A 25664-nucleotide genomic window follows, 5' to 3' on the forward strand; every position below is an offset into this window, starting at 1 on the left:
AAGGATGGGAGCAAGAGAGGTCGCAGCCGCCTGTGGCCGCAGAGCATAACACCTCCATGGCAGCCCCAGCTCTAGCTGGCCTGAGGAATGGACAAACTGATCTGGGAATCAAGGCCAGGTCTTTTGCCTGTCAGTGTACAGCACCACCACAGACTTGCCAGACTAAGCCTGTAGCTCCCCTATTTGAAGTTAAATATTTTTGTGGTAGATTTGGATGGCTTGCTTGCTCCTGCAAGGCTGTTGAATTTGACTGTATTATAATGGTCATTGTTACTTCACCAGTCCTTTCAGGTGTTCTGTGCAGATCCGTACGGTTGATTTCACCATTAGCATAAAATAAGACATAAAATAGGTGAATATTCCAGAAACACAGCTTCACCATTTGGCAGGCAAATGCATTGTTCTCAGGTACAGAAATAGATCCTTTTATTCCCATATATTGCTTAAAAGGGCTCTCCCCTTTATGCACCCCTTCGTGCAAACCTTTGGGGCGGATTTTAAGAGCCCTGCTCGCCTAAATCCGCCCAAGTCTGGGCGGATTTAGGCGAGCAGGGCCCTGCGCGCCGGTGAGCCTATTTTACATAGGCTCACCGGTGCGCGCAGACCCCGGGACTCGCGTAAGTCCCGGGGTTCTCCGAGGGGGGCGTGTTGGGGGCGGGCCCGAACCGCGCGGCGTTTAGGGGGCGTGCCGGGAGCGTTTCGGGGGCGGACCCGGAGGCGTGGTTACGGCCCGGGGCGGCCCGGGGGCGTGGCCGCGCCCTCCAGACCCGCCCCCAGGTCGCGTCCCGGCGCGCAGGAGGCCCGCTGACGCGCGGGGATTTACGCCTCCCAGAGGGAGGCGTAAATCCCCCGACAAAGGTAAGGGGGGGGCTTAGACAGGGCCGGGTGGGTGGGTTAGGTAGGGGAAGGTGAGGGGAGGGCAAAAGGAAGTTCCCTCTGAGGCCGCTCCGATTTCGGAGCGGCCTCGGAGGGAACGGGGGTAGGCTGCGCGGCTTGGCGCGCGCCGGCTATACAGAATTGATAGCCTTGCGCGCGCCGATCCAGGATTTTAGTGGATACGCGCGGCTCCGCGCGTATCTACTAAAATCCAGCGTACTTTTGCTTGCGCCTGATGCGCCAGCAAAAGTAGGCCTATTCGCATAGTTTGAAAATCTACCCCTTTGTGTATATGTAAAAATTTATTTTTATGTTTCCTTTGTTAACTAAGCTGTTTCATTGTATTCGACTAAGGAATTTTTTCCTGCTTCACTGTAAACAGGCATGATTTGCATTTAATGCAAGAATGTCGGTATATAAAAGTTAAAAATAAATAAATAAATAAAATATACCTATTTCCATGGGATAAGAGGAAGACATAAAACAAACTCTGAATATTTCTACTTCAGGTACCAAGAAAATGGCAGGACCAATAGTTCTACCAATGTCAATACTTGGTACCAACATGCTAATTAGTAAGACTTAATTGGAAATCAATGTGACACACAGTACTTTTCCAAAGAAAGGAAACCTCTTTAGTGATGCTAAGTGAGGAAGGAGGAGAGCATTCAGTCCTGAACAGCAGTCCCAGGGGAAAGATAAGGGATGCCAGGTTTCATAAATGGGGGGGAGGGCAGGGGGTGGGGGATGGGAGCTGGAGATCAGCAAACCCTTTCCCTGCATTTCAAACCGGCCAGGATTTCTCCAAAGCATGGCAGACTTTCTGGCCTCGAACTGCTACCCAGGGCTTTACTGACACAATACAATTCCTAATAACTTTCTACAATTAAAGTAATGCTCATGTGCACATGCAGAGTCGGTTCCTCCACAAAACAAAACGTATTGAATGATGGCTTTACATCACCAGGACTATTACTGCAGAGAAAAGAGGCAAGCACACAAACGAAAAACTCAGAGGCAGGCACACTCAAAACTCGAGATGGCTAAAGATAACACTGGTCTGCGACATACACCCCTTACCTACGTTTTGGTTTCATTAGGGCTCTAGCTATAAAATTCTACTCTTCTCTGGGTCTGATGAAGCTGCACTTTTTGGAAACAAGGCGTTAGCAAATAGGCGTGCAAGTCACTGAAATATTAACCACATGTGCTTTTCCAGAGTTCCTGAACATGGAGTATGGGGCGATTTGTGGTCTGGCTGTTCGTTTCCAGCAGCCCCTCACCTTCTCAAGTGCGCCTTTCCTTTGGAGCGCTGCAGGACTGTGTTGGACTTTTGTCTCCAAAGCCTTTTTGGAGTCTGCTTACAGAGAAGAGAGTGATGCATTAGTCCATTTAAGCAAATAATCCATCTTGGTGGGATGTCTTTTGCATCCACCCCCCCCCCCCATCAACACTTTCAAGCCATATAGGAACAACAGACTAAGTGAAATAATGACCTGCCATGCTTTATAGAGCACTGCTACAGAATTTGTCTGCCAGTTATCATTCAAAGCGGTAACTGAAGCAATTTATTTTGCCCAACAGGGTTATGCAGTAGCTGAAGATGTGAAACCCGGAGGCCCAGGCTCGATTGCCCTGGCCATTATTTGCCATGTGACTAAGCAAATTACTTAATCTCTCTGAGCTCAAACAGAATGTAAGCTCTCGGAGACAGGCACCTTACAACTAAGCCATTTAGCTTACAGAACACAGCAGATTTTCGGATGGGAGAGGTCAGAAGATCCTGGGGAGGACCCATTTCATTTTATTTTTAAGTGACCTATATTCAAAAGCTAACTGGTTAGCTAAGTTAGCCGGATAAACCTCTCTGGCTCACTTAGTTGGGATATTTAACAGCACAGCTGCACTACTAAATATATCCAGCTAACTTTAGACTTGCTAAACAAGAAGTCTAACTTATCCAGCTAACTTACAGGGCCATTTATTAAATCGCGTTAGGGGGCCTAATGCCTGTGATAATGCATGCAATAAATAACACATCGCAAGATGTGTATGCAAATTCTTAAATTTTAGTCAAAAGGGAGGAGTTTGGGCAGAATTTATGAAAATGAGGGGTGTTTAATGTTGTGATAGCATATGCATGTCTTAACACTGGAAATAACTACACCCTTTTTCCTGGTGTTATGCTGTGTGATAATCCTAAAATGAGGAGAGGAGAGGAGGAGAGAGAGAGAGCGCGCCTCTGGGGACGCACACATATTAGTCAACTATTTATACCACTATAAGAGGGTCAACTAGTAACTCGAGGTGAGATTTTGCTGGTGGTCTAGGGGGCAGTTTTATATGCACAGAGGTACGAACAGCACAGTAGACATCAGTGAAAATTTGATGTGATTTGGAGTGAGGAAAGGTACACAAAGATGAGATTTGTACATTGTGCTCTCAACCTAGTTTGATATCGAGCTAGGGCGAGAGTACAATGTACAAACCTCATCTTTGTGTACCTTTCCTCACTCCAAATCACATCAAATCTTCCACGATGTCTACTGTGCTGTTTTTACCTATGATTGTGCATGTAAAACTGCCCCCCAGACCACCACCAAAACTTCACCTCAAGTTACTAGTTGACCTTTCTATAGTGGTATAACTAGTTGACTTATGTGCAAGCAAAATAAATATTAAAACCCAAAACCCCACCCCCCTGAAAAGGAACTGAAACACAATTTTTGGAACTGCGCATTCTTAGAACTTGCCCCTATCGGAGACAGGATCCTGGGATTGATGGACCTTGGTCTGATTCAGCAAGGCACATCTTATGTTCTTATGAGAAAATGCTGTGAGCTGCTCCTAATATTTGTGATTAAATCGCCTGAGGAATTTTGTAAAGTACCCTGCATGCATAAATAACAGTGACAGTATTTAGGAAAGCCGGCATGATGAATCTCAGAAGACTGGAGTACACAGATTTTCCATTGGAAAAAGAATTCCAATTTAGCATAAAGGCATCAAGATACTGAATATTTTCTCTGCATTCCTGGCAATCTCTTGAGTCGGGGATTCTCTCTACCAAGATATAAGGGTAGGCTCTGTGGCAGAAGTATGCTTGCGATTTCTTTTAATGGGAAGCTGGTGTGCCTATAGCAACCATGCGGTCTTTTGACGAGCACGAGATCTACAGACAGGTGGCAAGATCTCTAGCTTCCTACAGCCTTCCTCTGCATTCACAGCTGTTGAGATGAAGGTTTTCTACAGATGTCTTGATCTGTAAATTTGATACAACAATGTTTTCTTAAGCGTAATGAACTGATGAAAACCAAATTAGATTGTTTAAATCAAATGTCACATCTTATTGCTAAGATAATACTTTTCTGCTACTGGGAAATCAGTTTGATCTAATCAACCTGCGATGCTTGGTATTGCGCGTTCTTTACCATGGTTGTGATGAAGGCTATTTCCTAATAACACGCATTAACGCATGGTGTAGGTTGATAAACAGACCCCAATATTTGGTAAACAACAACCATGTGGAATATTTCCCAATGGATCTGCTGATATTCTGGCATCACACATGGGAATGCACTGATATTTTAGTCTGCATCAAACTGGGGGCTTCCCATCCCATCAGAATAAGTTTACCAATAGCCCCGGGGCTCCTGCCAGTTGATATAGAATGAAGGGCCTTATTCAGTAAAGATTTTTTTTTCCATAGGCGCAGAATGGAGGAAGACCCTTTTTGAATAAAGGCCCTAAATGTGAATGCAGAAACAGGTACCACTCTTGGCAGCCTTCCCAGAGACATGTTGAGCTTGCGGGGGTCAGAATGGGAAGCCGAAAACTCCAAAGCTTTCCCGCAGTTACAGGCAGCAGGTTTTGTTGTCATGTGAATTCTCTCGGGGGACTGGGTTTTCTGAATAGGGTAATATCCTGCCATCTGTCTTTGGCGGGGAGGCGGAGGGGGGGGGAAGGGATTTTGATGCGGAGAGGTGTCACTGATGCGGCAGGTCCGTCGGCACACAGAGCCTTTGCTTGTCTGGGATGCAGATGAGCATTGCCCTCGTGAAGCCTGGCGCTGCTGGCTCCTGGCACAGTTAAAGCAGGCATACTAGGTGGCGCATTGTCAGTCTAAAGTGAGGTAATGCCAACTGCAGAGAAAAGCAAACAGCTCTATTCATTTTGAAAATAATACCAGAGCCGATGGTATTTAGGGGGGGGGGAGGCCTTAAAGGGAAGAAAAAGCATTGGCTTTGTGCTCTTCTGCTGAATACATTCTCTATGAAAAACAGTTTACATTTTTCCTTCCTTTTTTTAAAAGAAGGATACACTCATTCTTTTTGTATCTTCACATTTTGATTCAGATGACCGGACCAAATACGATTCGATAGCCTTACACAGTGTTGATGTTACAGAACAGAAGTTTAGACACAGCAAGCTAATTCATATCTAACCATCATGCCCAGTTACATAATGGCAAACATGTTCTGATCCCAGCGGGTTCACGGATTCAAGGGAGATGGACGAATTGATCCAAACCCAAAGGGGCTGTGAGGAGGTTCAGACAATCAGTCTCAAACCTGGACCGGATGGAGATGAACTCGGATATAGCTCTCTCACAGGTGGCTTGACTCTGATCTGTGCCTTGGCTGGACATGGCTACGTCGGTGTGGATTAGATGCAGAAATTCACAGTTTCACAAAACAACAGACAGGGAGCAAATGCTTCCAGTACCTTAATGTGCAGGGAACAGGAAAGAGGCTGGGCCGGAGAGCCTTTGCTTTAGTGCACAGCTTATTTGTGATCCTATGGGTGGTTAGAACCCTTGACAAGGAGAAATAACTTATCCCCCCCCCCCCAAAAAAAAAAAAAAAAATGCATGAACTCCACCGTGTAACTGTAACCAATTCTGAACCCCAGTGAAAACAAATGTCTTTTTGTCCCCAAGTAAGGTAGATTAGTTATTAGTTGCCAAACTCTCAACTCCTCAAGCTTTTTTAGACTAGATCACGCTTCAGTTTTTCCACTCTCTCTAAGGTATCTACCCTGGTTCAGATCAGCTTAGTGGCCTCTACAAACAGACATACCTTCCCTTCTACGAGCTTGTCTGCAATATCACTTATGAAAATTTATTAAACCGACCTGGAACCAGAGCTTGCTGCTTGAAGCATTCCACTGGTAATCCTCTCCCCTTTCATTTATACCACTACCCTCTGTTGCATATCACTTTAACCTTAGGATCCATGCCTAGGCAGCTCAGCTTGTGAATGAGCCTTCTCTGTGGAACATTCCCACAGCCTTTACTGAAATCCAGCTACACCATATACAGTCCTCTCTTCAGATCCAATTCCCTGGTTAGCAGGTCAAAGAAACTGATCAGGTTTGTTTGATGTCGCCTCTTTCTGGATAGAATATTCTGCCCTAGATCTGTGCCTTGACGAGGTTTGCCTATATTTTTTTTCCATTATATTCCACTTTTTGCAGCACTTCAAAGTGGATTACATTCAGGTACTGTAGGTATTTCCCTATCTCCAGAGGGCTTACAATCTAAGTTTGGATCTGAGGCAATGGAGGGTAAAGTGACTTGCCCAATAGGTATGAATGAGATGCAAATATTCAAATTTCACCAACAACCAGATATTTCTTTTAGTAGTGATTTAACTGGCCTATAGTTACCAGCCTCCAGCTAGTTTCCCTGCCCTCGTTCTTCTGGGACCCTATACCTTTTAAATATTAACCTTTGTCCTTGTGTTTTCTTTTTTCTGTTTTGATTTGGAAGATTCCTCCTGCTCCTTTGGACCTCCAGCCCAATCAGAACCAGGGCTACAGTCTTACACCATGCGCCTTCATTTACAACTACCTGGGGATCCCTCCATCCCATTTTTTATATCCCTTCCCAACTTAACTATAGTCCAGTCACTGCAGTGAAGATCCTGGGTCAGATGACATTCACCAGGACTCCTTATGGAACCCTACAAATCATGAGCCCTGAATGTGACCACTAGGTGTCGCTCGTGTGGCGTCTTCTTGGCCACGAAAGAGGTACATTTTCAAAAAGCTTAGGCTTTTGGAGTTAGGCCCCTAAACTGACCTTTCTGAAAATTTGCTAGGGCTGAATACCTAAATTTAGACTCTTAAGTTTCATTAAGCCCCTAAATTCATGGTCTTAAAAAAATGGGTGGCTACAAGGGGCAAAGTTAGACAGGGAAACAAAAATTAGGAGTTCAGCACTGATTTTCAGAACTAGGCACCTAACTTTGGAGCCTAAATCTAGGCAAATGAATAGCAGGCTTAAGTTTAAGAGCCTAATAGTCCCATATTCAGTCACTGTCTGGAAAGCAAAGTTAGCTGGATAAATGTATCCAGCTAACTAAGTCAGCTCTACAGCACGACTAGACTTAGCTGGATAAGGGATCTGGCTAATGTAACTCCTCCCCAAAATACCCCCAAATGCCCCTATTTTATTTGGTTAAACTTTAGTTGGATAAGTGCCCAAATATTAATTTAGCTGGATAATTAGTGAGTTAGGATAAATGTTTCTGAATAAAGATCTTTAAAAGCTCCTAAATTTAGGTGAATTTTCAGCTGAAAACTTAAGGCTCCAAATTGGCTGAAAATAGGTTCCTAACTTAGGGACCTAACATAGGTCCTACATTTAGGAGCTCAGCGTTTTTGACTGTCAGCCCCTAGAGCATTCTGCTCACTAACAAAGGGAATCTTCTAGCAATGGAGGATCCAGAAGTTCAGGGGGCATGTCATTTAGTGATGGGACTGGACAAGAAGGGAGTGTAACTTAAGACCTCTATTGTGATTCTGCTTGTCATGCAGCCTCCCAACTACCAGAGGTCCTCCAGGAGCTGCACCTACCCTCATTTCAGCTTTAGTCTCCGTGACTTCGTGACTTCATGACTCGGCAAATCCCTGCCTATTTAGCCCTGCCTCCCTCTACACTAAGCGCCTTGTCGTTGCATCTGCTCGGCCCCTTGCTTGGCCCCCCCATCTATGTATACCTTGTGGCTCTCCGTAGCCTTCTTGTTTCTGTAAACCTTGTGGCTCTCTGCACTTCTGCCTTGTGGCTTTCCAAAGCCTTCCTGTTTCCAAGCTGGCCCTGTGGCTTCCTTAAGCCTTCCTGTTTCCTAGCCTGCTTGGTGGCTACCCTAAGCCTTTCTGTGTCCTAGCCTGCTTGGTGGCTACCCTAAGCCTTTCTGTGTCCGAGCCAGCTCCCTGGCTACCCTAAGCCTCCTGTCTCGAGCCAGCTCGGTGGCTACCCTAAGCCTCCTGTCTCGAGCCTGCTCCCGGGCTCCCAAGCCTCCTGTCTCGAGCCTGCTCCCGGGCTCCCAAGCCTCCTGTCTCAAGTTGGCCCTGCGGCTTCCCTAAACCTTTGTCTAAAGCTTGCCCTCTGGCTCTCTAGCCTTCGGTCCCAAACTTGCCAGTAATAGTAACCGCTGTCTTGTTCCAGTTTCACCCCTGACCTTGGTTCCTGCCTGAGCTCCAGCCCCACCAGACATCAGCCTCCAGCCCTGCAGTCTGTATCTCAAGTCCGCTCTGGCATCTGTTTCCATTCCTGCCTAACATCAGCCTACAGCCCTGCACCCTGCCTCTTCAGTCCTATCTGACTTTTGTCTCCAGCCCTGCAGCCTGCATCCCCAGGCCTGTTCAGCTTCACCTGAGCTTGCTCCTCTCCCCTCCGGATTCCAGCCCAGCTTTAGCCTTAGGTCTCCTCCCTTGCTTAAGTCCTGCCAGACCCCAGAACCCAAAAGCTCAACCTGCGGGGATGGTGGCTGGTGTAGGCCAAAGATCCCCTAGTCTAGTCCTGGACTGTTCCCGTGGGGGTTCCCCAGCCGAGCTGGGTCCTTAACCCTAACAGCCTCCCACGAGTCACAAGCCAGAAGCTGAGTTGGAGATGAGTTGAAGAAGCTGGGAGACTGGAAAGGGTAGAAAGGAGCTGTTTGGCCTAACCTGGGTGGCCAGGAGTGTTTCTGTGGAGGAGGACAATGATCCCTCTACAGGAAGACAGGAGTGCACCAGGAACGTCTATAAACCAGAAGGAAGTGGGAGATTGGTCTTGAACAGCTCTTTGAGGTGCGAGTACTTGAAGGAACTTAAAGCCAGACCTTATCTGTTCCCTTCTGGGCTGAACACCACAATACCAGAGGGAGGAGAGGCAGAGTTCCAGGGGATTGAAGAGACTTACTTTGCATAAGACCTGTGCATGTGAAAGTGATTTTGAAGATTTTCAAGGAATAGATATTTGGTTTTTCTTGGTTGTGGATCTGTACGGATTTTGTTTTGTACTTGCTGAAATGTGGATTATTTCTGCTTCAGTCAATTTTCTTTATTTGGAGCACAAACTCTGGTATGGACTGTTTTTCTTGTGGTTAACACCCTTCTCAGTGGCCTTGGAGGAATGTCCTGCCCCCTCTACGTGGGACCCCAGAAATTTCCCCTTGCCTGTGCGAGTGAATTCAGGGCCCTTCAGGCTGAGAAGTGTGACCCCCCCCTTCCAGAGAGGGGTTATACAAACAATTACCAATACTCCTTTGTGTGCTCCCCCGCACCGGGGCTGTAAATGTTGCCTCCACATTCGCACACCCAGTCAACCCAGAGAGCAGAAGACCCAACTGGAGACCTTCCACATGACAGCGCACAACACCTACCAAGTGAGTCACCGGGCCAGCCCCTCTTATCTTTTCATCCACCTTGTGAAAGGAACCAGAGGGATGCTCACTCGCCTCATGCCCCACTGGTATCACTTGAAAAAGGTGGTAGCCGTCTCCGTGATCGGCTACATAGGGACATCAAAATGGTACAAACATACGGCTGTATAATAAAATGGCACCAGCTGGCCCTGAGAATGGTGACATTTTGACGTTGCTATCCTACTGGTCTTAGGGCCAGTTGGTGCCATGTTTTGTGCATTTATATGTTATGGCCTCAATATTCAAAGCTGAACAGCTATGTAAGTTAGCCAGATAAGAGTTATCCAACTAACTTACAAGGGATATTCAGCAGCACAACTATGCTGCTGAATATCTCTGTAGAAAATCACCACATATCTGGCTAAATTTAGACTTGCTGTTTAGCATATACATCTATCATAGGCGGCTAAGTCTAAATATTGGCACTTCTCCGGCTACAATAGACAGAGACGTAGCTCCTCCACGATCCGCCAAGAGCCTGCTCATTAGATATCCAGCTGTCTTCTTAGCTGGATAAATACTTATCCAGCTAAGAGGCGACCGCTGAACATAGCTGGATATTCAGTGGCAGCAACTTAGCTGGATAAGTTACTACTTATCCAGCTAAGAGGCGCTAAATATCAGCCTCTATATGTTTAAAGATGAAATCCGCATTGTACAACAGTGTTGAAATTTGCAGAATATTTAATAAATAAATGAATTAAGGGATGCCAGCAGAGTAGAAAATGAGTGGGCATCCCTCCTGCTCCCTTCACTTTCCAGGGCCCCTACAGAAGAGGTAGCACGGAGCTCACTGGCCCCTGCAGCTTTTTTTGTTGGGGGAGATCCTGGGCCTTGGCAGCTTTTTGGGGGGAGAGGCCCTGGGAGGTCCCAGAACCTGGCAATTTTAAGGGGGAAGGCAGCTCAGAGAGGCCTTGGAGAGGCCACGGCCTCACCAACTTCCCTCCTACCCCCTCCCCCCCCAAACAAAAGCTGCAGGGGTTGGGAATCTCCCTGGTTCCCACTTACCCCTTGATAGTGAAAGGGGCAGGAGGGATGCCCATTCACTTCCTGTCCCTTCAGTGTTTGAAAATGGTGCCACTGGAAGAGGTACATGGATGCTGGGGAGACTCCGATCCTAGCAGCTTTTTAGAAGGAGGGGAGGTCCTGGGCCCTGGAAACTTTTTCAAATCTATTAGAAGGCTACCACGCTACAAAAAGCTTTTGCTTTCTTTCCTTCTGGCTAGCCATATCTACACCAGATTCGTCAACTGCATAACCACTTTGAGAAATGTGACCTTGCTGCCACTCACTGATCACCAATTGCATTGACTACTGTAATTCTCTTTTCCATGTATAAATTAAGAACTGTTGATTTTATGATGAATTCTTCAAATTAATATTCAACCGATCATCATATTCAACCATCAAAGTTTACCGAAGCCTGTTAGGTTAACAGACGGTGAGACCTCATATGTACTATGGCAGGCTATTAAATGTATGCCCCTCAACGCCAGTAGTTTAATCTTGCGGTGATAAACTTGATATTACACCGTCTGAAACTTTATAATCATTGGTCTCACTGCCTGCCATAGTACATATGAGGTCTCACCGTCTGTTAACCTAACAGGCTTCGGTAAACTTTGATGGTAGAATATGATGATCGGTTGAATATTAATTTGAAGAATTCATCATAAAATCAACAGTTCTTAATTTATACGTGTAAAGTATTACTGTTAAGTTATATGGATCCCGCCAAATTGAAAGATACATTTAGTTACACAGCAGATTATGTGACAACCCTAGTACAAAGTCACTCGTTACTCTGTGAAGAAGCTGGGGTGTCCAAACTTAGTACTGAAACAGAATATGTGGAACTCCACAAACAACTCATAAGATCACAACTTCACTCAGCCACTCTTGTACAATATCTTCACCAACAGATTATTCCCCGGGGCTTACGGGTGAATAAATCACCACTCGTCTTTAGAGAAGACGATGATTTTGTAGCGCGGTGGATTTCAATATTGAATAAGTGCTCCATAGATTTAATGGTGCTCATAGTGGAACGTACAAAAACATCAATTGACGAAACCACAGCAAAAATTACAACACTCAAAGAACAGATCACTCAGGAATTTTCAGCAGACCGTCTCCAGGAAATTATAGATAATAATAATAATAAACTAGAGGAATTCAAAACTTCTGTTAGACAATTAAAACTTAAAACCCTCAAAAGGGATGAAGATGATTACGCTACTAACAATGTATATCGCTGGTTGAATAAAGAAGACACTCCACCGGGCAGAAAGGTTAATTTTGAAGATTCGGAGGGAAGCGGATCCGCCGACTCCGACGAGGGTGAGGCTCCAAGATATATTAAGAAAGGCCCACAATCGCAGCCTTTTTTAGGACGAAGCCGACGTGGGAGGTGGCAACGCTCGACCCAGCGCAAACCATATCGTACAGATCCGGTCAGTCAAACGTATGCACAGCGAGATTACCGCAACGAGACTTCCTTATATCCCCAAGAGGGACCTCAAACACGGTCAAAGACCAGATACGATCCGCAATTGTAAATATATCACAATACAACCTGACTGATGCTCAAGAAAGAGTATTAAACCTGGGGCTCTCTTTCGTCCCACATCAAAAGCACGACCCATTTCAAAGCCGGATCATGCTGAGTAAATTCATTTGGAAACTCCAAATCAAATTATACTGTTCGATCAACGAAGTTCCAAGTGACAACATGTCTGTAGTCAGAGGTAAGTCCAAATGGATACCCCCTGGCCCCATGGACCATAATATTAGCACTTTTCGAGACCTGATTCTAAAGGACATTGAAACCCTTGAACATACCAGAACTCATCCTTACATCAATTTCTCTCAACAAGACCGTCAAGCACTACGGTCTATAGCGTTGGACCCGGCTATAACTATTAAGCCTGCGGACAAAGGAGGCAGCATCGTCATGATGGACCGTGAGTATTACATCACAAAATTAACAACTGATTTAGCAGATCCCAAATATTATAAAAAACTGCAACAAGATCCTACTCCTGAGCTATTTCAAGCTATCGAGATGCTTTTGGAGGAGACCACCACTCCTTTCCTCACTCGTAAGGAGCGTAATTTTTTGCTCCAACAATATCCACGTACTCCGATGATGTATGGCGTCCCAAAAGTCCACAAATCTTTGGCAGATCCCCCCTTGAGACCCATCGTCTCTAGTAATGGATCCCTATTGGAACCGTTAGCCATTTTTTTGGATAAATTCCTTAAACCGCATGTACAGAACATGAGGGCATATGTTCAAGACTCTACGGCTGTCTTAAATAAATTGGCAGATCATTTAACCATTACGGACTCCACTACCTTAGTAACGATGGATGTCGTCTCTTTATACACAAACGTCTCTCACTCCACAGCTCTTTTGACAATTGAGGAGACCCTCAGACCTAACATGGAAAGTTCGAGAATTCCGTTCTGGTTTATACACGAAATAGCTAAGCTTGTCATCCAAAAAAATTATTTTTCTTTTAACACCCAGTTTTACCTTCAAATTCACGGCATAGCTATGGGGTCCTCCGCAGCCCCCTCCATTGCTAACTTAGTCATGGACAGACTTGAAAGACTTCATATCTATAGCTCACACTGGTTCAATGCTGTGTCTCTCTGGATCCGTTACATAGATGACCTTCTCATTTTCTGGACACAGGACATCACGTCCCTTCAAGAATTTATCACTTGGATAAATACTGTGGATACTGCTCTTAAATTTACCACACATTTCAGTACCACACAGCTATCATTTTTAGATATTTCTCTCACTATCCAACACCAACAGTTACATACATCCATCCATCGCAAAGCAACTGAAAGAAATAATTTACTTAGATTCCACAGCTTTCATCCAAGGGCATTTAAACAAGGCCTGCCAGTCAGTCAATTTTTTCAACTCAGACGCTTATGCTCGTCGGATAAAGATTTCAAGTTCCAGGCGAGTATACTGGCGGATAGATTTTTTTCTAGAGGATATCCCTACCAGGCAGTATATAAAGCTTATAAAAGAGCATGGCATTCATCAAGAACAACCTTGTTACAGTACAAAACACGAGATCCGATATCAACAGATATCTGTGTACTCACACACTCGGACAAATCACACCTGATCATGCAAAGCATCAAACGACACTGGCATGTCCTGCAATTGCACCATATTTTTTCTGAATACCCTCTTTTTGCGTATCAACGAAGCAAGAACATAAAAGATATGGTTGTTCACACCGCGGTCACTTTGCAGAATCCAGTAAGGCAGCATGGCAACCATTCAAGTTGCGGCAAGTGTGAAATGTGTGCTACAACCTTGGAAGGCCCCTCATGGCAACACCCCCGCACAGGCTTCATTTACTATAAAAGATCGGAGACCACTTGTAACTCCACCTTCGTGATATACCTTATCCAGTGCCCGTGCCTACTAACCTATGTAGGACGTACCAGCAGGAAAATAAAAACACGCCTCTTTGAACATCGCAGCCGCTTAAAAACAGCAAATTTGGAGGCACCCATGGTGGATCACTGCATTAAAACGGGTCACACCTTTGATCAACTACGTTGGACCGTTCTTGAACATATCACACTTAGCCCGCGCGGTGGTGATTTCAAACAATTGCTTAACATCCGGGAACAGTGGTGGATTTTCACTTTAGAATCCCAAACACCGTCAGGTCTCAATGACTCAGTGGAATGGTCATCCCTCATTTAATTAACTACCAATTACAGTACTGGTTCCAGCTAATTGTTTTGACGTCACTACTAATTGATTTCTACCTGTAACGCTGGGTATATAACTAGGATTTGAACATGGCGGATCCTGCTGCCTGACTTTAGCCGCAGCCGAGTAGCAGAACGCACCGGCAGTTTTGGGAACAGTAGGTTATCGTTTTCTATCAGTGCAGGAATCAGTTTGTTTGAATTCAGGACGCATTAACTTTGCTTTATTATATTCACAGTACTGGCAACACTGCAGCCCCTGAAGAAGGTTCTCCAGAAACACGAGCCGTGTCGGGCTAACACGCCAGTGATACATCCCCACTGCACTACCTGCTACGATAAGTGGTTTTTCCTATCTACTGCCTATGCAATAACGTTTCACGGACACAAAGTGTCAGTACTTCTAATAGACAGTGAGACCAATGATTATAAAGTTTCAGACGGTGTAATATCAAGTTTATCACCGCAAGATTAAACTACTGGCGTTGAGGGGCATACATTTAATAGCCTGCCATAGTACATATGAGGTCTCACCGTCTGTTAACCTAACAGGCTTCGGTAAACTTTGATGGTAGAATATGATGATCGGTTGAATATTAATTCTCTTTTCCATGGCATCGCACAATACAATCTATTACAAAGCATGGCAATAGACTTTTGGTAGTGGCCAAATCCACTGTCCATTTTATACCAATTTTGCACCAGCTACACTAGCTCCTGGTTGAGAGCAGGATAAAGTTACCACACTTTGTTTTGACTTCAAATGTGTGAATCAACTGGCTTCTGAATATCTTTCCCAACTTCTGCTTTCCTACCCTCCCCCGACAAGGAAACACTTTGATCTTTCCAACAGGTCCTCCTATCTTCACTGGCTTCAGCTAGACTACCATGCATGAGGCTTCACACATTTAGTTGCTCTGCCCCTAAAATATAGAATGAAGAGAGGGTGGCTTGCAGGAATGATGGCTACTACCTGGAGATAATACCCTTATGAGACTCCAACATTGCTCTATGCTTCAACAGCAAGAGGAAATGTGGAAAAAAGGATTTGCATTCACAAAAAAGCAGGGAGTAGCTTGCTTGTTACGGCAGTTACTACCCCAAACCAAATAAGTGTATGAATATGGTCAGTACAAGAGACGTCAGAGCTGAGAAAACGAAACCTAAGAAGACTGATTCCCTGGAAACTAACAGCAAGTGCAAATGGCAGAACAAGCTTCCCTAGCAACAAGGCATGTACATATGCAAAAATTTACTAATTGGACAAGGGATAAGGGCGGGTAAACACAGACACCTGTTGATTGGCTGAAGGTAAACCCTTATAAAGCTGTGCACTAGCAATAGATCTCTAAGTAGGTTTGAGCTTACACCAGTTGCTTTGTAACGCTTGCTACTCCTAAAGAAACCACGCCTTTCTATATAATAAACTTCACTGTTTGACTTTTAAAGATGGTCTTTATTAATTAGTCTCACTTTATCCGAGGTTTATACATAAGCCTGATACTTCACTTTCAATGCATATCCAGCATAGCTCTCTGCTTCAACGGCAGGGGGGAAAGAAGGAAAGTGGATTTATATTCAGACAACAACCAAAAAGGACTGAATTGCACAGGCTGGGTAAACAAATAAGCGTGGCAGTAGCTTTCTTATTGCGGCAGTTACTACCCCTAACCAATTAAGCTAGATACTTCACTTAGATGCAGTTCCAACACTGCTCTGTACATTAATGGCGGGGGTGGAAGGGAAACAGAACCAAAAGGTTACTAAGGGCCAAGAGTAACAGATAAGAATGAGAAAAAAAACAAGTGTGAAAGCTTGCTGGGCAGACTGGATGGGCTGTTTGGTCTTCTTCTGCCGTCATTTCTATGTTTCTATGTAAGGTGACAGTCCTTTGGCAAGGCAGAAAGGCCTTAGCCTGACCTGTGCCTAGCAGGGCTCCTAAGACGTGCAATTGAAGTGATGGACTGAGATGGGACTTTGGGTAGTTGACAATAGTGTCTCCCAACACCTGGATGCTCAAGCGCATGGTCCTGGTATCCCCTGCCTGAGATGTGCTCTTGACCATCCAATCGTTCAGATACAAGAAAAACATGCACTCCTAGCCTGCAGAAGTGCACCGCCACCATGGCTAGGCATTTTGTGAAGACCCATGGGGCTGACATGCGCCTAAAAGGCAACACCTGATACTGGAAATACTGTTTTCCCCATCACAAATCGGAACTTCCTGAGAGCAGGGAAGATCTCGATATGGATTTATGCATCCTTTAGGTCGAGGAAGCATAGGCATTCCCCTTTATGCAAAAGGGAGATCAAGGTGTCCAGGGAAGCCATTTTGAACTTTTCTTTTTTTAGAAGCCTGTTCAATGCCCTTAGGTCTAGGATGAGACAGAGTCCTCCTGCTCTCTTTGGAATCCGGAGGTACCTGAAGTAGAATCCCTGCCCTCTTTGCCCTGGTGATGTGGGTTCTACCACTCTTGCCATTAAGAGGCAGGAGAGCTCCACTAGTAGTATCTCCTGATGCACTACCAGCCCCCAAAATTGGCATAGAGAGCAATTTGGCGGGACTTCTAATAAGTTCAAGAGGTACTCTTGACGGACAATGGACAGAACCCACTATTTGGGTCTGGAGTACTGGCAGAGAGTTGTTGGAGGGTTTTTTGGTGGTCCTGAAGTTGGGCTACAGCACCCTTCACCCTATCTCCGAAGAGATTCTCTCCAGTACACGGCATGTCAGTGACTCATTCCTGTACCTCTGGTTGGAGATCTGATGCCAGCAGCCATGCCATTTTGCAGGTGCCGATTCTTGCTGCAGAGACTCTCGATGCCATCTTGAAAACATTGTAGGTCACATGGACCTCATGATTTTCCACACTCCAGGCCCTTATGAACCAGAGACATGAGGGTATCCTCCTGCTGTTGAGGCAGCTGCTCAGCCACCTCTTGCATCTGCTTCCAGATGTCCCTCAGGTAGTAGCTCATATAGAGCTAGTAGATGGTAATAAGCATGGCGCCTTGAAATACCTTCCTCCCAAGAGCGTCCATCGCTCTATGGTCCTTCCCTGGGAGCACAGACAAATGAGTCCGATAGCAAATGGCCCTCTTGAGGGCAGATTTGACAAGCACCGACTGGTGGGGCAGCTGATGCTTATCGAATCTGGCAGCCTTTTGGATGAGGTAAACCCCGTCTGCTCTCTTATTGATGGGAGGCACAGTGAGGGGGTGTTCCCATATCCTCAAGAGCAATTTCTTAAGGATCTTGTGTACTGGGCCCGCCATGATCTCCTTAGGAGGCTCCATGAACTGGAGAAGCTCATGCATTTTCTGCCTGGCATCCTCCATCAATAACTGAAAAAGGATGGCTTCTGCCATCACCCTCACAAACCCTGCAAAGGTCAAGTCCTCAGGTGGAGACTTCCTTCACACCCAGGGGTCATAGAGTTTCTCATCCTCACTGAAGGCGACGGATGATGGGTCCCAAAGTGCTCGGCCTATGTCCAGAGGAGCAGGTACTGGTAGAGCTGGATGTGGGCGGCAGGCCTCAGCATCTTTGCTGTCCTCTGTGGAGCTTCCTCCTTGGAGAAACTGGCGATGACCACCTTATTGGTAGGGAGAGGCCTTGGTCCCCTGCTGGGCACTGATGCTGTCCTGGGAACAAATTCAACTGGGTCAGTAATGCACCAATGATCACAATGAGCTTCTCCAGAAGCGGTACGAGGACTGATGGCACTTGCTCCAGTGCTGTCTGTGTCACAGGATGAAACCCCTACAGCACCTGGTCCACTGGTACCTGGATTCAATGCTTCAGCGCCTCCTCAAATGTTGCCAATGTCAAGACTGACTGGGAGGAAGGAAGGGTAGCCAGATCTTCCTCTGACCCTTGAGGTGGATCAGTGACTGGCATCAGGACCAATGGAGATGGTGATAGACCCCCCCGGCACTGATGGAGGATTGGTACTCCTTGCAATGGGGTCGATTCGGAGAACTTGTGATGATGCTTCTTCAGCTTCCCTTGATACTTGGCCCGGTCCTTCCCTGTTGCCGAGGCTGATGACGAGGAATCTGACATCCTCGGCCTAGAGGAGATAGACAAAGATTGGGCTCCGGTGCCCATGTCCACCAGCGACATCGATGGAACCGAAAGTCCCGCCAATGTCAATGGCTCTGTGTCCATCGGTGCGGCTCCTTGTCCTTTCGATGCCTTGGATGTCTTCGACCTAAAGATTTGCTCCAGATTGTCAAGTCAAAGTCCTTTCTGGGTCATCTGGGCACATAAGCGGCAACCCCAGATGTCATGTGATGCCCCTAGGCAGAGGACACATGTTTCATGTGGATCCATAATGGACATGGTCCTCGGGCATCGGGGGCATCACCGAAAACTAGATGTGGTCATGACACATGAAATAAAGGGGCACTAATGGAAGACAGTAGCAGCGGGGTGTCAATGACCAGCGGGCACTGAAGCACCGCTGCTACTGGTGAATCGACCATGAAAGGAAACTTAACCAAATCACCGAAAACCCTGACTAGAAAACACTATGGGAAGGCACAGAGACGGACCCGGCGATGGAACAATGAGAAAAAACCCAAAGAAAAAGATGAGAAAAATTAAGTTTTCCACAAGGCCAAAAAACAGCCAAAGTGAGCTCACTCACACTGCGATGCTTACAGCTCCATGGAAAAAGAGAGAATGGAGAGGGACCCCACGTGGATGTGTGGTATAGAGCATGCTGTGCATGTTCAGTGTGCCTAATCAAAGTTCTAGAAACTTTGACATAACTTTTCCGCATCGGGGCTATATCTGATGATGTCACTCATGTGTGAGGAGTACCATCCTGCTTGTCCTCAGAGAAATAAAATTTTATATAGATTGCATTTTACACCTAATTGTCCTCATAAATTTTACCCAACATTAGCAGGAGATTGTTGGTGCAAATGTGGTCTTGCTAGTATCTTCTTCCATATATGGTGGGAATGTCTGAAGGTCTCTGTATATTGGGACATAATCATAAATTTGATCCAGCAGATGCTGGGGACTATGGTGTCTACGGAACCAGAACTGTTCTTACTAAACATTCCCTTCCCACATTTGGATCCACATGCTGCCTTAATGGCTGGTCAGGTGCTTGTTGCATTGAAGTGTGAATTGGAGAGGTGGTGGAGAAATGTTCGGGTTCCATCGGAGCTTCTGTATGTACTTGTCTTAAATGGGTCTATCATTTGGATAGATTTACTGCACATAAAAGGGATGCTTCACAGAAATTTGACCAGTTATGGGACCCTTATAAGAGATGGAAGGAGAGGTATTTGGCAAGAATACAGGCTTTTATTTTTAATTTTTTCTTTAACGTAATCTTTTCTACATCCTCATTCTATTTTATTAGGATATGATATAATTCCAGTATTTTATAAAGGATTTCAATGTATTAGATTGTACCAGGCACTGTTGTTGTACAGGGGGTAGGGGTTGGATAATAAAGACCTATGTAGTTCCTTGTTCATGTTCAGAAAGGGATTTTGTTACTCTGTCATAGTGAGCTGCCAAAGGTCATGTTCTGTTAGCACTCTCTAGATTTTATTGTTGTGTCAGAGTATTGTCAACTGGAAAGCATTCACTGTTTGAGTCATTATATGTTTGGGAAGAAGGGGATTAGGAGAGTTATATCTAAAAATTGTGTTTATTGACTTTATGCAGAGGTCACTGCTTTGGTTGTTACCTGTATTGATTGAAATGGTCAATAAAACTTCAAATTGTAAGAAAAAAAATCACACTCACAAACTTTTCCCCCCAGATCTAAAAGGAAAGCCAAGACTAGCAACCTTAGCCTTCACAAATATCTGAGAAGAGGTCATGTCTTAAAGACCATGTCAAGATCAGTCGTGCATGCTTTCTTAATCAAAGTGATAAGGACAATAGATTTTCAGCTTCTTTGGACCATAATATTCTTCTCTATGGGAAACTCAAGTCAACAAAATTTCAGATAGGGTAAGGTTGCCAACTCACCCCAGGTCAACCAAACCTGCTGATCAGGTCCTAGCTTTGCAGGTCTGATTTCCCCAGGAAAATAAGAACTGGATCAGCCTGGCCAGGTGGCCGGGTTTGTTGTGGCAATCCTGGACACTCAAGATTTTCCTCATAACTAAGGCATACTAGAGGCAGAACAAAAAAGTGCTGAGACTTAATCAAATTTACTGTCTGCTATCTAAAAAAAAAAAAAAAAGTAATCGTCAACATTGTAAGAATGAGAGCATACAATACCTGTAAAAGGATCCTATTCCCATCATGGTCTTCTGTTTGCCACCTACCCGCACTAATTGGGCTGCAAGGATTGGGCAAGAGAGGAATAAGCTGCCCAAAGTCCTTGATTCGGAATTCCAGTACTGCAGATTCCATAGGGGTTGCATTCTGTCCCTCAGGGAGCCTCTTAAGGGAGAACTGAATGTCCACATCCATGTTTGAATACACAGGATATACACAAAAATCAATTTTCTTCTGCCACCCTGCTCTTTTCAGGATCAAACTGTACAATTTCATCATGTCGGAAAAATGTTCATAACGGCAATAGATGGTAAACCGAACAATTTCTTTCCCATAATGCACCTGTCTGATGGCCCACAGTGGAGTCCCAGTGGCCAAGGTGAAGAAATCTTGATGACATGGCATGTAAGGGAGGAATCTCCCATGTACACGCTCGGTGTGATGAAACTTCCACGGTGACCGCTGAAAGGTTTCGTGGAGTTGCAGAATCTGTTCTTCTCCATATTCCTCTTGCAAGAAGAGAACGACAGCAAGTGCAGGCTGGGATGCAAAACTCTTGCAGGCCTTTTTCTGTTTCCGGGAGACTCGTCTTTCCGAAACACGGAAGAGCTGGAGATCAGGGTGGATCCACGCTAGGAGCTTGTCAATGGCCTCCTGAAGTACTTTGGATTCTCCTGGGTCTGTGATAATATGGATGCTGACAAGGAAAGGGTCCTGCACATCCTCCACTGAAAGCTCACCTGAAAAAAAATCAAAGAAGAACAAATGAACAAGTACTCTGTTTTGTTTTTAAAGAAGGCGCTTTATGCATGGCCATGGAAATTTTCACTCTGCAATTTATGAGTACTGGTTCCTGCTAATCTAGTGGTTCTCGGCACTGGTCTTTGTGACTCAAACCAACTTTATGCAAATAACTGGAGTTTAGGACTACTGTGCTAATCTACATATACTTTGTATAGGAATCAACAAACAAATGTGCAGCACTTTTACAAAAGCGGTCAGAAGTGTGTCTTATGATATACATTTTACTTTTATTAAGTAAGCTGTTTTTTTAACTTAATATATTTTTAGATAATTTATACATATTTTAAATGAATTTTATTTCAATTTCTGTATTCTCACTTTAATTTCCTTTATTGTACATTATTTTCAATTTTGTTATTTTATTGATTGTACACCATCTAGATTGTTTACAGATTGATGGTATATTAAATTTAAAAAAATTAATTAATAAATAAATGCTGAATTCTGTTTGCTCTGCACTGCCTAAAATACCGACATTCCCCTAGGGTTAATCAAGAAAATATTCTCCAGAACTAAATGGCTATGAGACACAATTCAAACTAGACTTGTGAATTTGTGTATTTCTTTTCTTATGAAAAACCAGGTTAAAAAAAAAAAAAATCACTATTCAGGTCATGCTAAAGTAAACAGTCCTGGGAGGAAAGATATCATCCAAACAACAAAGTCACTTTTTAACATATTTCATGTTTGATCTCAGTAACTACTGCAGAACAGCTACATTTGTCCTGGACTTACAAATGAAAGGAGTGTAGTACAGTCACAGGGAGAACTGATATAACAGGTGGAAAACAGAACAGTCTTTGTCCTTAAACTTTATTACAGCTAATTTAGGGGCTAATATTAAAAAACGTTTTTATACATGTAAAAATGGTTTGAAAATTACTCACCCCCTGTATGTGAGTATATGTACGTGTGCTGTTTCCTTGTGCATATATTTTGCAGAAAACGAGGGGTGGAGTTAGGTAGAGGGAGTGAAAGTGCACGTGGAGATTTCATGTCCAAATTTCCACCTGTACTTTTCACATGCAGACTTTGCAACCCGCTTTCTGGCAGGTACGAAGTACATGGATACAGATGTACCTGTGCTGTGTGCCCCAGCCAAATTCCCCAAGGAGTTTCCCTTTAAAAATGAGTCTGCCGTACCTGTAGGATTATGGAATCCCCGCGGAGTCTCATTATTGAATGCACACCTACATATCAATCAGGAATTTGTTAGTGAGGCACTAAACTGTCCTAGGATTAAAAGTGGGTCTTGTGATATATTGTATGTACTCTGAGAAAAATGTTTTTGAAAAATTAACAAAAAAAAGTGTATAGCTTGGTGGGCGTTTGGAGAAATTCATAAAAAAATACCCATCTTCTGTACTTCTATTAGATTCTACATTTGGAAGTTGCTAGGAAACTGTCGTTAGGGCACTAGATTGAAGTAATTCTGTATGTGGTGAAAAATCCCTGCTGGGCCACCTGCCCTTAGCAGAGAGAAATCCCAATATACTAACTGAAGTTCTACTTGCCTGCCTGTTAAATCAGGTATGTTTCCTTAGACCCTAGGGGGGTCATTTTCCAAGGAGTTACCGCAGGAGATAAGTTCGCAAATCGCACTAACAGCCGAGATGGTTGTGGTAGTTAACTGCTGCTCTGTGCAGGCTACCCCCAAGTCTTCTGTTTTGCTCCTTTTATTTAGAAGGGAGTACCTAGGACCTTTAGGAGTGAGGTCTGGGTAGGAAAGAAGAAAGGGTAACTTGTTTTCTCTTTTTTAAGAAACGGTTTTGCCTCTATTTGGACTTTGCTTTGGAAGCTTTATCCACCTGCCCTTCACGTTGGTAAGTCTGGACTGTTGCAGCAACTAAACTCCCCAAGGACTAGAGAATGTCGTCACTTTCACGAAGAAAGGAGGTGTCATAAGAACATAAGAAATTTCCTTGCTGGGTCAGACCAAGGATCCATCAAGCCCAGCATCCTGTTTCCAACAGAGGCCAAACCAGACCATAAGAACCTGGCAATTACCCAAACACTAAGAAGATTCCATGCCACTGATGCAATTAATAGCAGTGGCTATTCCCTAAGTAAACTTGATTAATAGCCGTTAATGGACTTCTCCTCCAAGAACTTATCCAAACCTTTTTTGAACCCAGCTACACTAACTGCACTAACCACATCCTCTGGCAACAAATTCCAGAGCTTTATTGTGCGTTGCGTGAAAAAGAATTTTCTCCGATTAGTCTTAAATGTGCTACTTGCTAACTTCATGGAATGCCCCCTAGTCCTATTATTCGAAAGTGTAAATAACCGAGTCACATCTACTTGTTCAAGACCTCTCAATCTTAAAGACCTCTATCATAACCCCCCTCAGCTGTCTCTTCTCCAAGCTGAACAGCCCTAACCTCTTCAGCCTTTCCTCATAGGGGAGCTGTTCCATCCCCTTTATCATTTTGGTTGCCCTTCTCTATACCTTCTCCATCGCAACTATATCTTTTTTTGAGATGCGGCGACCAGAATTGTACACAGTATTCAAGGTGCGGTCTCACCATGGAGCGATACAGAGGCATTATGACATTTTCCATTCTATTAACCACTCCCTTCCTAATAATTCCTAACATTCTATTTGCTTTTTTGACTGCTGCAGCACACTGAGCCGACGATTTTAAAGTATTATCCACTATGATGCCTAGATCTTTTTCCTGGGTGGTAGCACCTAATATGGAACCTAACATTGTGTAACTACAGCAAGGGTTATTTTTCCCTATATGCAACACCTTGCACTTTTCCACATAAAATTTCATCTGCCATTTCGATGCCCAATCTTCCAGTCTTGCAAGGTCCTCCTGTAATGTATCACATTCCACTTGTGATTTAACTACTCTGAATAATTTTGTATCATCTGCAAATTTGATTACCTCACTCATCATATATATATATATATATATATATATATATATATATATATATATATATATATGTCCAAGTACAGATCCCTGAGGCACTCCACTGTTTACCCTTTTCCACTGAGAAAATTGACCATTTAATCCTACTCTCTGTTTCCTGTCTTTTAACCAGTTTGTAGTCCACGAAAGGACATCGCCTCCTATCCCATGACTTTTTAGTTTTCTTCGAAGCCTCTCATGAGGGACTTTGTCAAATGCCTTCTGAAAATCCAAATACACTACATCTACCGGTTCACCTTTATCCACATTCATTAACCCCTTAAAAAAAATGAAGCAGATTTGGTAGGCAAGACTTCCCTTGGGTAAATCCATGTTGACTGTGTTCCATTAAACCATGTCTTTCTATATGCTCTACGATTTTGATCTTGAGAATAGTTTCCACTATTTTTCCTGGCACTGAAGTCAGCTCACTGGTCTACAGTTACCCGGATCACCCCTGGAGCCTTTTTTAAATATTGGGGTTACATTGGCCACCGTCCAGTCTTCAGGTACAATGGATGATTTTAATGATAGGAGTTTCACACTCAGAGAGATCCAATGATCTCTTCTACAGTCAACCTGAGGCATGGATTCTCATTCATTGAGAACATGGAGGAAAGAAGAGCTATGGCACCTATCCAGTGTTAACTACCACATATTAGGATATACTGGAGGAGTCTGGGTAAGAAGTAGTTATCTGAATCAAGGTATGACAAGTGGGACTGTAGTGTATGTCATCTACATATAGTGAAGAATCCTATTCCACCAATTTTAGGAGGAAGTTCCAAAACGACCCCTGCAGTTGGAAAGGGATCTGGAAACAGAAGATTAAAGCAAAATAATATTAAAGAGTCACAGATTTATTGGAATGGAATTATGTAATGGTTTTCATGGAAGAAAGACTTGTTTTTTGTCAATCACTTAATTTCTACATTAATTATCAGTAAAGTTATGATGGAGCCACATTCTTCGTCTAAGAGAACAACCGTGGCAACCACACCATTCCCCATCTAAACCACAGAAACTGGTGACAGATGAAAACAACCAGAACACATATGTTTAAAATTAAATGCAAAAAAGGGAAAAGTAAAAGAAAAAAAAAAAAAAAGGACATCCCATCAAGTTCATTCTCTGTCTTTTCACCCAGTGTTTGGTTTGGTTGGTCTTCATGGCAATGGCACCACAAAGCTGCACTCACTTTAGGAGGTGGCACATCCTCCTCTTTGAAAGAAATCCAATACATGCATTACCCTTGGAATCAAAAGGTATCCCAAGCCTGTAACAAGGACTAGGGAACAGCAAGAAGAAACCTTGCCAGATTTAACAAAGAAAAAAAACCCAAAAAAAAAACTGTAAGCT

At 44.1% G+C, this 25664-nt stretch overlaps 1 protein-coding gene across 8 annotated transcripts in view; it reads right to left on the minus strand.

Moving 5' to 3' along the window:
- The window catches only part of FAM124A (family with sequence similarity 124 member A), a 96632-nt gene that overhangs the window by 20508 nt on the left and 50460 nt on the right, over positions 1 to 25664 (minus strand). For 7 of the 8 annotated variants that reach the window (XM_029602810.1, XM_029602808.1, XM_029602812.1 and 4 more), the window contains one exon: positions 20578 to 21317. In XM_029602810.1, the coding sequence (XP_029458670.1) occupies positions 20578 to 21317 (740 nt within the window). Of the gene's footprint in view, positions 1 to 2159; positions 2234 to 20577; positions 21318 to 25664 lie in introns of all 8 variants that reach the window. The other variant, XM_029602814.1, reaches the window with a different exon arrangement.

This window comes from Rhinatrema bivittatum, chromosome 5, assembly GCF_901001135.1.
Source record: "Rhinatrema bivittatum chromosome 5, aRhiBiv1.1, whole genome shotgun sequence".
NCBI lineage: Eukaryota > Metazoa > Chordata > Amphibia > Gymnophiona > Rhinatrematidae > Rhinatrema > Rhinatrema bivittatum.